The sequence below is a fragment of the Mus pahari genome, chromosome 14 (genome assembly GCF_900095145.1).
Source record: "Mus pahari chromosome 14, PAHARI_EIJ_v1.1, whole genome shotgun sequence".
NCBI lineage: Eukaryota > Metazoa > Chordata > Mammalia > Rodentia > Muridae > Mus > Mus pahari.
The window spans coordinates 35,560,239-35,573,683 of NC_034603.1; the positions used below are offsets into that span (position 1 = coordinate 35,560,239).

The window sequence follows — 13,445 nt, forward strand, 5'->3', positions numbered from 1 at the left end:
GATAGATAGATAGATAGATAGATAGATAGATAGATAGATAGATAGATAGATAGATAGATAGATAGATAGATACATAGATACATAGATACATAGATACATAGATAGATACATAGATACATAGATACATAGATAGATGATAGACAGACAGACAGATAGGCAGTCAGATATTATTAGTGAATGAGTGTGTGGAAGTCAGAAGACAACAGACTCTCCTTTCCTTGTGTGGGTTTCATGGATCAAACTCATTGTCAGGGAAATGCTCGCAGGGAAATGCTCTTACAGTGCACCATGCCTGGCTCACCTGAATGTGCTTCTCACTGCCTCTCAGAACAAGGGCTGGAGGCAGCTGCTCTCACTCTTCCCCCTTCCCTAAGGGAAGTGCTAGGCTATACGGCTAGTGCATAGTTGCATGTGCTTCCAGCAAGGTGCCAGGAGTGAGTGGGTGAATGGGTGAGTGGATGCTCACTGTGGCTGGCCCATTTCTAACCACAGGAGAGCAAATGCCTCCTGCAAAGGCAGTGGGAATCCAGGAGGGAAAGCCTTCCTGCTAAGAAATAGTATTCTCTCCTAAGCTGTGGGGAAAGAGAACTTACACACACACACTGTATTGTCAGTGCTTGGGAGTGCTCTGCAGTCAAGAACAATTGCTGTACAATCAGAATCCACGTAGAAAAGCAAGCAGGTGTGGTCATGTGTGAGCCCATAACCCCAGTGTTGTGAGTGAGCCAAGACAGGAGGGGCACTGGGCTTGCTGGACACCAGCCTAGCTCCAGGTTCAGTAAAAGACACCCCCCCCCTTCTCGAAGAGTAAGGCACAGTGACAGGCCAGGGCACCTGCATCACCCCTGACCTCTATGTGGATGCATAGGCTCACATACATACACATACATGCTCAAGAACTGCATACAACATCACACACACACACATTCCTTAATGTATGATTTCAGCATTTGTTTTGAGGAGTTTAAAGATCTTGCAACATTAAGCTGATCCTGGAGTGGGAAATCTACCTCCAGCTCAGATTTTCTTCCTATACGTTCACACCACAAGTCACCTGTGATCCCAAGAGTGTGGGGCTTTAACACCCACGGCCCTCCAAGAAGCGGTTATTGTGTAGTGCTCAAAAGCTGGCTGCCATCCCAGTGCAAACAGCCCTGACACTGTGACTCTACAAAAAGCATGGGACCCTACTGGCTAAAGGCTCTGTCCCCAAGACAGCCCTCACTTCACACAACCAGCCCCAAGTCCACGTCTCCATAATAAAACAAGGTCCTTCTGCCATGAGCATTCTCACCCTCCACCCCATAGGGTAGGGCAGTCCGCTGGCTACTTTCATGTCAACTTGACACAAGCTAGAGTCATCAGAGTGGTGAGCCTCAGTTGAGAAAGCGTCTCCATAAGATCAGGCTGTAGGCCATCCTGTGGAGTGTTTTCTTAATTATTGATTGATGGGGGAGGACCCAGCTTGTTATAGGTGATGCTGCCATCCCTGGGCTGGTGACCATGGGTTCTATAAGAAAGCAGGCTGAGCCAAGCCATGTGGAGCAAGCCAGTAAGCAGCAGGGGTCCACAGCCTCAGCATCAAGCTCCTGCCCTGCTTGAGTGCCAGCCCTGACTTCCTCCAGTGGTGAACAGTGCTGTGGATGTGCAAGCCAAACAAACCCTTTCCTCTCCAAGTTGCTTTTGCTCACGGTGCTCCATAGAAGCAACAGAAACCCTAACTAACGCAGGTTGAGAACTAATGCAGCCCATTCCTAGTCAGAAACGCAGGGGAAGACGGGAACATGCGTGTAGTTCCTGGGGATGCCTTGGAAAAGAACTCCCAGTGTGCAGGGTCCGTGTTGTATAGAGGACCGGGAAATAGGGTGGCATCAGAAGGAAGGGGTGGGGCTTGCTTTCTAAAACTAACTGTACACCCCCAAGAGTCCTCTAGTCTCTAAGGAAATAGCAGGGGCAGCCGTGAATAACGCATAAACACAACACCAAAATGTATCTAAATATTACAACCCCTGAGACTACACTCAAACGACACATTCACCTTTGCTAATGTGACAGGTCTCTCTGTCCCTTGCCACCTACCTGGTCTGCCTGCTCACTCGTGTTGGACTAAATCTCGGAGAAATAATCTCCTATGGTTGTATAAGGCATGTTTTGGTACAGTGGTAAAGTCAAAACATTTAAACTGTGGTAGATTCAAAACATTTAAGTGAGTTCATAGTGAGTCTGGAGCCGTGTGTGTGTGTGTGTGTGTGTGTGTGTGTATCTGTGTGTGCATGTAAATGTGTGTATGTGTGTATATGTGTATATGTATAAATATGTGTGTATGTACATGTGTGTATGTGTGTATGGATATGAGTATATGTGTGTATATGTGCATATGTATATGTGTGTATGCGTCTGTATGTATATTTATGCATATGTATGAATGTGTATGCATGTATCTGTGTGTGCATGTAAATGTGTTTATGTAAATGTGTGTATGTGTGTATGTGTATATGTATGAATATGTGTGTGTACATGTGTGTATGTGTCTGTGTGTATATGTGCATATGTATATGTGTGTATGTGTATGTGTGTATATATATGTATGTATATGTATGAATGTGTATTTATATATTGTGTGTCTCTGTGTGTCTCTGTGTATGTGTATGAATGTATATGTATGTGTCTGTGTGTGCATGTAAATGTGTGTATGTGTATATATGTGTATATGTATAAATATGTATGTATATATGAATATGTGTATATATGTGTATGTGTATGTGTGTGCATGTATATGTGTGTATGAGTGTGCGTGTGTGTTCAGCACCTTTTCCAGCCAGTTTGAGCTATTTTGTACTGTTCTGGCAGTGGGGATAACAATCCACAGGACACAATCCTTCCCTACCTGGCACTTCCATTCTGGCACACAGTTTGGGGTTTCCCAGAGAAGGTGAGGAAGGAGCCTTCAGAGAGTGTTGGATAAAAGGCCTTGCTGAGGTGAAGTCTAGGCCCGAACGAACCTGACTGGGGGAGGATTAGAAAAGCTCCATGCAAAGGTGATATGGCTTGCATGTATTCATGTTTCCCTTTGACCCTGGGGCCTTGTTCCTGCTAGACAAAACCTCTGGCTGAGCTACATTCTTAGTTCTATTTTCAGTTTTTATTTTGAGACATTGTGTCAGTCAATTAAGCTACCCAAGCTGGTTTTGAACTCACAATTGTGGCTCACTCTGGCCTTGAACTTGTAACTCTCCTGCCTCAGTCTCCCAAGCAGCTAAAACTCTGGGCCTGTACCCCTAGGCCAAGTGAGCAATGTTTGTGTGTGTGTGTGTGTGTGTGTGTGTGTGTGTGTGTGTGTGTGTGTGTGTGGTGACTTGGGGGACTTTGTGAAGGTCCAGGTCACTGAGCCTGAATACAAGGGACAGCAAGAAGGACTTCCAGGAGGAGCAGAAATCCGACACATCTGGGCTGATGATGTGCAGAAGATGCTGTGAGAAGAGTATTTCTCAGACGGACTGAGATGGGGGTGGTACAGAGGCATGTGCGCCAGTCAGTGCTCAAGGAGCTGCCAGTCCCTCAGGAAGGTGAAATATGCAGGGGGTGAGGGGAAGAAAAGAAGGCAGGAGGGTTGTCCAGTGAAGGTCTGAGGATTTTGTAATGTCTTCTAGATTCTCAAGTAGGAGAGACAGAATGGAAATATCCCAAAAGCTCAGAATTAAATGGATGAATGAATGAATGAAGTAATTAATTAAAACATTAGTCCTGGGGGATCACTTATGTCAGTAAGTAACAAATTAAAAACAGAGGCTTAAAGAGGAAAAAAAAGAAAAAAGAAAAAAAAGAAAAGCTCCATGCAGTGTAGGTTAAGTGGTAGGGCTGCCTTTAGACCCTAAACTCCCAAACTCCTGCATTATAAGGTCCCATGGGTCCCCCTCAGATGGGGAAGACAAACAGGAAGCAGTGTGGCCCATCCGGGGCTTAAATGCCACAGGGTGCTTGGTTCAAGGGTCCCTCCTTGTTCCTTTCTTCTCAGCAAGCACATGAGAGGTAAGTGGCCGCTCTTGGCTCTTTATTTTAATCTCAGGAGGGTTCTGTGCCCCTCCTTCCTCCAAGGACTGGGCAGAACTGGCTGCAAATCCCCCTAATCTATCAGCACCTAGGTGTTCACCCCACAGCAGCACACAGCCTTGTTAGTCAGGCGACCACACTTGTCCCTCCCGCCCCCGCCCGTGGCACCTACTCTCCCTCACCATGGGGAACAGCAAGAGCGGTGCCCTGTCCAAGGAGATCCTAGAGGAGTTGCAACTGAACACCAAGTTCACAGAGGAGGAGCTGAGTGCCTGGTACCAGTCCTTCCTGAAGGAGTGCCCTAGCGGCCGCATCACGCGGCAGGAGTTCGAAAGTATCTATTCCAAGTTTTTCCCGGACTCCGACCCCAAGGCCTACGCGCAGCACGTGTTCCGCAGCTTCGATGCCAACAGCGATGGTACACTGGACTTCAAGGAGTACGTGATTGCTCTGCACATGACCACGGCGGGCAAGCCCACGCAGAAGCTCGAGTGGGCCTTCTCGCTCTACGACGTAGACGGCAATGGGACCATCAGCAAAAACGAAGTGCTGGAGATCGTTATGGTCAGTGTGTCTCTGTTCCTGCTGCCTGTGCGGTATGGGGAGGAGGCTGCAGATGCCGTGTAGCCCAATGGAGTGGGGACTGGCCAGGGCTAGGAGAAAGGGGGTGAATAGAGAGGAATAGAGGGCAGGCACCTCCCTACAGTGTCATCTGCTTCCCAAAGAACAATCTGGGGTTTTCTAGTAAATACTGTTTAAAATTTCCCTCTCTTCCTTTCTTCCTTCCTTCCTTCCTTCCTTCCTTCTTTCCTTCCCTCCTCCCTCATCCACTCCCACTCTGTACTCTGCTCTGCCTCCTTTGTTGCCTTTCTCCTTTGACCCTTCTGCCCTCCTTCCTTCCTCTTTTTTTTCCTCCCTTCTGGTCTCCTTCTCCCTTTCCTCCACATTTCTCCCTCCTTCCTCTCCCTTTCTCTCCTTCTATCTTCTTCTCTTCCCTTCCTCTTTCTTCTCTCACATATTTTCCCTTTTTTCGTTAAATCTTCTATTTCTTTCAATACACATTCAGATTCCATAATAGTAAAACACACGTTTCAATTAGAAAGCAGAGAGAGGCCACAGTGGGGACACGGACTCTAGATTCCGGTCCTGATTTCGTTCACTTCCTAATCCTGGTAAGGTGGACCCCTGGACAGGGCTCCCCAAGATTCTCACCCCCCTGGACTTTACAGATGAGGCTTCTGCTTCCTCTCCTTTCTGTGTACAATAGTTCTGAGCATTTTTGGCATCTCAGAAATAGTTTTATTTTTAATCTAATATGTAAATAGTCTGTGAAATTTAAAAGATGATGCAAAAGAAAGGCAAAGTTGCAGGCTAAAACTGAAGTTTGTAACCAATGTACTTTTAGGACATTGCTTCGTGCCTTTCCAGTATTTTAAGACAAATCTGGAACCCTGACATAGGAACATGTGATTTTTTTCATGTGATTTTCCTGTTAATCTCTTATCTTGAATAGTTTCTATACCATCACAAATTCTTCAGAAACCATTTTTTCTAGCATTGTGGTTCAGGCTGCCCTCAAGTTCTCAGCCTTCTTGCCTCTGTCTCCACGGTAGCTGGGATTACTGGTGTAAATCACCACAGCCAGGTTTAAAGTATATCTAAGAGCCCTTAAAGTTCTACCCTATGGAAATGTCATAAGGTCGCTCAAGCCGTTCCCGTAATTTTTAGACATTAGAGAACTTTAATTCCGCCCCCACGTGATGCCACTTACAGCCACTGTCTTCTGATTCCTCCTGTCCCTGTCACTTACTTTAGTTTTCAAATTCCATTCCTGTTGGAAGGGACACTATTCTTCATATCTCGTCTAATTTTTGGTGCATTTGTAATCATGCTTTTACTTGCAGGATTCTTCCACCCTTATTAGGACAGACCACAGACATGACAGCAAAGCCTGGAGCTGGGGGCAGACTAGGTCATCCCTGGAATAGGGGCCAACAAGTGGTACTTTCACTGTCTGTAGGGCAAAGCCTGCAGAGCAACCTCCTTTGGGTTAGTTTGGGGCTCCTGGGTAGCATGGGATGGGGACCAATTCAAAGCCACCTAAAGAAGGCTAGGTTGATGCTCTTCTAGAAATACAAGGAAGGAAATGAGCAGGGAGAGGAGGCAGGGAGGAGAGATGAGGATGAGAAAAGTGTGTGAGGCCTTGCCAGTCACCGAGTCACAAGGTCATTGTGAGGACATCAGTCTGGAAGTCAGAAATGATGAGTTCTTGTACCAACTCTGACACCAAGCCATTATGTGAGCGTGGGAAATGCACATAAACTCCCTGGGTCCAGGGTGAGGCTTTGATAGTTTCTACAGCCTTTCCCAGAACCCTGAAGGCTTGATTCCCTCCCACCCAACCACCAACCAGCCCTCTGATGGAAGAGAGGTGGAACAGACAGCCAGTCACCGCCAATATTTAGCCGTCATGCCTGGACATGGTACCAGTGGATCAGGAAAGAGGAATCCTGGGAGTTATCTGTACTGCAGTTCATTTCATTTTGGGGGATGTGTGTGCTGTCTATAAAGCTGCTGCCCTGACCTACCAGGGCTAATGTCCTTCTTACCCTAGCACCAGTGGACAAGGGTGCCTCTTATGGCTGTTGACCTTTTGGAAGTCGAGGCTAATTTCACAGGCATTACTAAGCTTTTCTAATGCCCTTGAGTTTCCAGGGAGGCAGGGCCCTTGATCAGAGACTGCAGCCTCCCAGGACCTCATGTCAACGTACCTAGCCACACTCTGAGCCTGCCTAACACCCAAGGATACACAGCCTTGAGTGTCTTTGCTGAGCTTCACTGGACCTGGTGTTACTGAGCCAATAGAATCCAAGAAGCCTGGTTATCAGAAGGATAAGTAGGGGTCACCTTGTCCTCCTCTCTGATTTCATAGACCAGGAACATTTCCTTCTGGCTTGATTGGAGAAAGAAGCTAAAGGGGATCCATGAGTCCAAAGTTCAGCCTTTCTCTGGATTTCTCCATGGGATGAAGGACAACTGAGATGCTTTCCATGTTCTGTACAGACTTCTTTATGTCCTGTTCATATCTCCCTTTCCCCTCCCCAGCCTCGTCTAGGCTTTTCAGAATGTGATAAGCATCTTTTAGTACGATGCAAGGATGTAGGTTCTAGAACCAAGCAGCCTGGCTTAGAATTTCTGCTGTCATGGGTTAACTGTGAGCAAGTTAAATGTTTCTAGGTTGGCTTGTTGTCTGTAAAATGAGACCAATAATCCCCATTCTGTAAAGTTGCCTTTTGGATTAATCTTTAAAAAAAAATGCTTTAAAAAAAGTCAGAGTGTTCAACAGACATTAGCCTTTATGATCATAAGCCAGCCCCACTGAAGAACTGGTCTAGCTCACAGACCTAGCCAATGCTGATGTTCGATTCTCTCAAGCCTGTGGGAGGCAGGGTCTGTGGTAGAAAAACCCCAAACTCCAGACTCAGGGCTTCTGTGAACTATTATTGGGAAATTTCTACTTCTTGGGGATTTTTTTTCTTTTCAAACAAAATTATGTTGTCTACTCAGAAAATTCAAACATTACATGAAAATGCAAATTTTCTTCCACAATCACTTTCTCTTACAAAGGTCTCAAAGGTGCTGATGATGCCCGGGCTCCGCCCCCAGAACTTTTGATTCAGCAAAATATGTGGGGCTCCAGTAGGCACCTGGACTGTAACCTTCTTGCCTTAGAGGGAACCTTTCCTGCACCAAGAAAGAGAAAGCGTAATACGGTAGCCCAATAATGACCGGGGGCTTCCTTGTCTATACATCCATGCTAACACTTGCCTCTTGTCTTTGTGTTTGAGATGGGGGTGTTTGTAGTTGTGTAGAAGATCAAGGCTGGACTTCCTATAAGCTACAACTTTTAGCCCTGAACCATATCCCTAGACACATCTGACAAGAGACACAGACAAGATAAGCTTTTTCAAGAGTATCTGTCCCAACAGGTGTGAGGGAATAACTCACTGAGGTTTTGATTTCCATTTCCCTAATGATTGATAAAAATTGATCACTTTTCAGATATCTACTGGCCATCCCCCCTTTTTTCATTTTAATTTCTTTTTTAAAGAAATGTCTGTCCCATTCCCAGTTTTTAATTCAGTTACTTGTTGTTTTGTTTGCTTTTGTGTGTGCCTGGTTTTGTGTTTGTTTATTTGAGACAGTCTTACTATGTAGTCCTGGCTGGCCTGAAGCTCTCTGTGTAGACCAGGCTATCTCTTTCAGCCAAGTGCTAGGATTAAAGGTGTGCGTCATCACCACGCTTCGCGTCATTTATCATTTTAGCATTGCGTAATAGCTGTTCTTTAGATATGTTAGATACTAATCCCTTATTAAATTAATCCTTATCATCCTTGTAAACATTTTCCCCCATCCCAAGGTTATCTTATTTTGTTGTCTCCTCTGCTGTGTAGAAGCTTCTTATGTTTTAAAATAATCCCAACAGCTCAAAAATCGTTACCACAGCTGACATCATGAGGCTTAGCTCCCTGAGTCTTTAATCCATCTCTGGTAGATTTTTGTGCATTGTGTGAAACATGGATTTCTCAGGGCCACCAAGCCCACACAGCTCTTTGTGATGAGGTCTTTCCCTTGGTCTGCTACAGGCTATCTTCAAAATGATTAAGCCTGAGGATGTGAAGCACCTCCCAGATGATGAAAACACCCCAGAAAAGCGGGCTGAGAAGATCTGGGCATTCTTTGGAAAGAAAGATGATGGTGAGTTCCTCTTTCTTCATTACCTCTGATTTTACAGCCTCTGCTATTTCCTAGAGATCCCAGAAGGATTCCCTCGTCTGGGTCACAGGGTCCAGGCAGAACTAGGGGACATGCTCTTGTCACCATACTTTATTCTAGCTATCTTCAAAGGTCGGGAGCAGAGGTTGGCCAGGCACATCAGCAAGGGCTAGATCTCCTACTACCCTCAGGGTGATGCTGGTGGTAGGGATATCAACAGACTTCTGTTTCTCACAAAACTCACTCCCTACATAGGGTTTGACAGAAGGAAGGAAAACACTGTTTTCCAGGTTGGCAGTAAACTACTGATCCTCCTGCCTCAGCATCATGAATATTAGGGTGTTAGTTTTGGTAGCTTTTAACCCAGATTTGAGAACCACTAATGCAAAGTCTGCAGGCTCATTGACCATGTGTATGCAGTGGCAAGTTTAGGAGAATGCAACCATTTCTCTCCTCAGGAGGTTTGCTCTCCATATGCTCCCTGCACAAGGAGTACAAGAAAACATGGCGCCCAGGAGAGACCTCAGGATTATCTAGGAAGTTAGTTTCAATGATCCAAAAACCTCACCCAGAAGGGATTTGATTCCATTACATTGCTAGAAATTTACTGGGAGGACAGCTATAAAGGGAAACTGGGGAGGGATCAAGGGGCTGGAAAAATCAATGTCATGGGGACCTGGCCTCAATCAGGGAATCAGGACAGGAATAGAGGACAGAGAAGAAAGACTGGTAAGAGAGTCCTAGGCTTTGGCACTTTAAGACGGTTGCTGGCAAGGTCCACGGGTGTCTCACTGGGCCTCTCAGCGTCCCTGGTCTACTTAGTGGCTGTCTGGAAGCGGTCCCTGGAACTTGAGAGAAGGATGAATTCCATAGTGTGGCAACTGGAGTTGTTGGGTCCAACACACACACCACACATCCACACAAATACCACACATCCACACCCCACACGCACATACACACAAATACCACACACACCATACATACACAACACACACATACAACACACACACACACACACACACACACACACACACACGGGGGAGGCAGACAGACAGACACAGAGACACAAAGACAGACTGACTTGGTTCCAGACAGGCCCTACAGATTCATAGGCACATGGAGCTAGGATAATGAACTTGAGTGAAATGGACATAGCTCCACCGGGAGTCAAGAACTGGTAAACAGTCCAGAAGAGCTCTTGTATTTTTCCCTGTGGAAACATGGAACTTATTGGTACTATGTTATGCAATGTTCTTTTATTTCTTTAAGTGATGTTTGCATCAGAGTTATTTAAAACCCAAAGTGTCTCAGTAAATACAACACAGCATGGCCCAAGCACATCTGAGTGCCCAGTGCTAGTCCCTCATGTGTCCTCCGAGGCACACTCTTCTCAGGAAACAAAACAAAGATGGAGATGATCCATCCCTACTCCACAGTCAAACAATGACATCATCCTTACTCCACAGTCAAACAAAGGCATCAAAGGAAGTCCCTGGGGCAGGAAGGAGCAGGGTGAGGCAAGCAGACTCCCTGTGGGAGTACAGGGCACTCATCCACAGTGCCAGCTGTGCCCTCGCATGCCCCTGAACGTGAATAACTCCTTCTGAGTGGTACCTAGGCACTCTCCTCATCCATCCTGCACCCAGCCCTGTTGACACCTGCACCCTGAACACTTGCTATCATGGATGCTGGCTATATAAGATGGCTTCCCTTGTGAATCCTCTTCATTCCCTCTGGGTCTGTCCATGTATCAAGCTCTTTGCTACTTTTTGCTAATCTGAAGAGGGCTGCTGTTTGAAGGCTGGCTGTAACTCCTGCTGGAGTGAGGCTGGTGAGGCAGTTAGAACTTTGAATTCCAGATTCCACCACGCTGACATAGGCACAGAAGTGCCTTGGATCCCAATCCCACCCAAGGCTAGGGATGTCCGAAGGCTGATGGGAATGGAATCAACTCTATGGCACTGTGTCCACTCTGTGGGCTGAGAATCATGAGGGTGACCATGAGCAAAGAGGCTGTCTCATCCTAGACTTCTTTCTATGAGGAAATGTCTTCCCACAAGACCTGGAGTTTCTTGACAAGCTTTGTCTCGCTCTCTTTCTGTTACGCCCATCCCTCTGCAATGTGTCATACGTGCACATGCACGCACACACACACTCTCAAGCACTTCAATGGCTGGGGGCAGAGGCTCTATCTCTATGTCCATCCTCATCCCAAATGAGGTAGAACAGATTGAGAGATGAGAGATTTCAAGCAGAGGGAGCAGTCACAGAGGACAGAGGCCTTGTCACCTGGTGTCATGAGGTTGCCTGGGTGCTGTGGTCACACAAGAGACTTTTCTGCAAGTCAGGCTAACCCATGGCATTCCCACTGTCCCCTGCCCTCTCTTCATTCCCTTTAGGACAACTCCTACGGCTGCACTGCGATTGTGGGCCTGCCTCTCTCGTTCTAGGCTAGAAATATGGGATAATTAGGAAAGCATATAAAAAGAAGTATTTATACTCGTTGATGATGTCAGTGGGTGATGACCAGCAAAGCCAGAACCCTGCCCAAGCAGAAGGCATGGAGTATACGAGTGGGTCCTGGTATCTGGGAAAGTAGTGTGGGTCCCTGGGAATGCTGCACATTCAGTATTTTTGAACAGTTTTACTGGGTGTGGAGGTTGGGTATCACCTTTTCTTTTGCAGCTTGAGACAGCCAGTCCTGACTGATGCTTCTCCCCCACTACACAGATAAACTAACAGAGGAGGAATTCATCGAGGGGACCCTGGCCAATAAGGAAATTCTGCGACTGATCCAGTTTGAACCTCAAAAAGTGAAGGAGAGGATAAAGGAAAAGAAGCAGTGATGGGCACCGCTTGGCTCTCCCCCCCTCCCCACCCCCACACAAATACCCACAGTGTGAGCATTGCAAGCATCAGCCTGTGCACGCACACCCTGAGTCTGGAGAGGTTGGGAACCAAACCTCTCCCTGCCAACTGAAGGTCCTTAGCAGGACACAGCTCCTGCTTCCTTTTGTCTTCGGTGTCCTCCCCATCCTTCACACTTCACCTGTCTCCTTCTCCTGCCCAGGTAGCCCTGTGATAATCCCAAGCTTAGGGCATAGAAGTCCTAAATGTCAGCCCTGCTTAAGCTCCTTTGGAGATTGCTGGGTAAGCAGGTTCCAATAAATGCAAAAGGAGTCTGTTGTTGCGAGTGCAACTCTAAGCCAGCTGGGGTGTGGAAGGAGATGCACGTGACCCCCAAGTCCAGCCCTCCTGGGAACTAAAGGTCCAGAGGGCAGGTGATGGATCTTGCTTCTTTTGGTTTGGTTTTTCAAGAGAAAGTCTCACCTCAGAGCCTAAGCTGATCTTGAACTAAGGAAAATCTACCTGCTTTAAGTCTTCCTTGAACTAGCATTATGTGCACGAGCCTCTCCACCAGGCTGATGGAGCTTGATGCCAGGACCAAGGTTACCATGGTGACATGCAGAGTACTGAAGGAATATGTAATAGAAGAGGGACTGGCTTGTCAGAGACGGCCAGAGAAGATATTTCCAACAAAGTGATACATTCAGACCCACTTGTGGCAGACTGTAGCAGGAGATGGGTGGAAGAGAAAAGCTTCATCTCAGACAGAATGACTGACACAGCCCTGGAAGCAGGAAGGGTCATCTCTGTTTCTAGAGAACTGTGATCCTGAAATGTCCCGCCTTTGCCAGTTGTTAGGAAAGGTCTGTTTTTAGGAGTGAGCTTCTAGCATGGTGGATATGATCCCTGGGCAAGACTTAGGGACAAGGAGGTGACAGTGGTGGCCAGGGTTCAGGGGTGACAGGAATGAAAGGACAGCTGCAGGGGTTGGCATCCTCTGGCTGACACCACATGAGAAAGGAGAGGAACAGGATGCCAGTGGTCGTGTGGCTGGCTAGATAGCAGTACCAGCTACCGAGGTAGGAAACTCTGGGGGTGACATTGATTTCAGGGGATTAACAGGAGCCCTTCCTGGTTGGTGGAGCAGTGAAGAGTGAAGCCATAGATGCTCCCAAGGCCCTCATGGTGAAGACAGGGTAACAGAAGACATAAAGTCATAAAAGCAGCTTGCCCAAGGACAGCCGGTTACTTAGCAGAGGCTGGGCCAGTGACATGTACCAGTATGCATGGCTTTCTTGTAGTGTCAGGGCTGGAAACCATTAAGAATGTCTCATGTGGCTTCTCTAAGACCACAGACACTTTGTGTAGAAAGCCTACTGATTCTCCAGCTTCAAGTTCCAAGACAAGGTCAGGGAAATCTATGGATACTCTGACCCTGTACACCTGTACACAACAGGAGACTGGAGTATCGCCCTTTGCTGGTGTTTGGAGTGATCCTTTCCAGCTCCCACAATTTGCCCATAGTGCTATCTCAACCACCATCCCAGAGAGAACAAGACAATGAGCACTTGGATGCTCTCTGTGAGTCAGGGGTGGTGTGGGGCTCTCTCTAAGTATTTTTTTAGGGACGGAAGTATTACTACGGCGGCAGTGTAGGTGAGCACACTGAGGCCAGGGAGTGAGAATGGGATGGACTTAGGAGCTATATACTAGAGCCTCTCTGATGATGCCAGGGTGCTCCCAGAAGTTTTGGTCCCAGGGATGACAGCATC

The 13,445-nt window shown here is 47.0% G+C and overlaps 1 protein-coding gene across 1 annotated transcript; it reads left to right on the forward strand.

Moving 5' to 3' along the window:
• The first annotated feature begins 4,141 nt into the window (after positions 1–4,141).
• On the forward strand, positions 4,142–12,031 carry Rcvrn (recoverin). Its single transcript, XM_021213970.1, has 3 exons — positions 4,142–4,614; positions 8,697–8,808; positions 11,557–12,031. Exons 1-3 carry the CDS (start codon positions 4,234–4,236, stop codon positions 11,670–11,672), a joined length of 609 nt encoding a protein of 202 aa, XP_021069629.1. The 5' UTR covers positions 4,142–4,233; the 3' UTR covers positions 11,673–12,031.
• Positions 12,032–13,445: the final 1,414 nt, after the last annotated feature.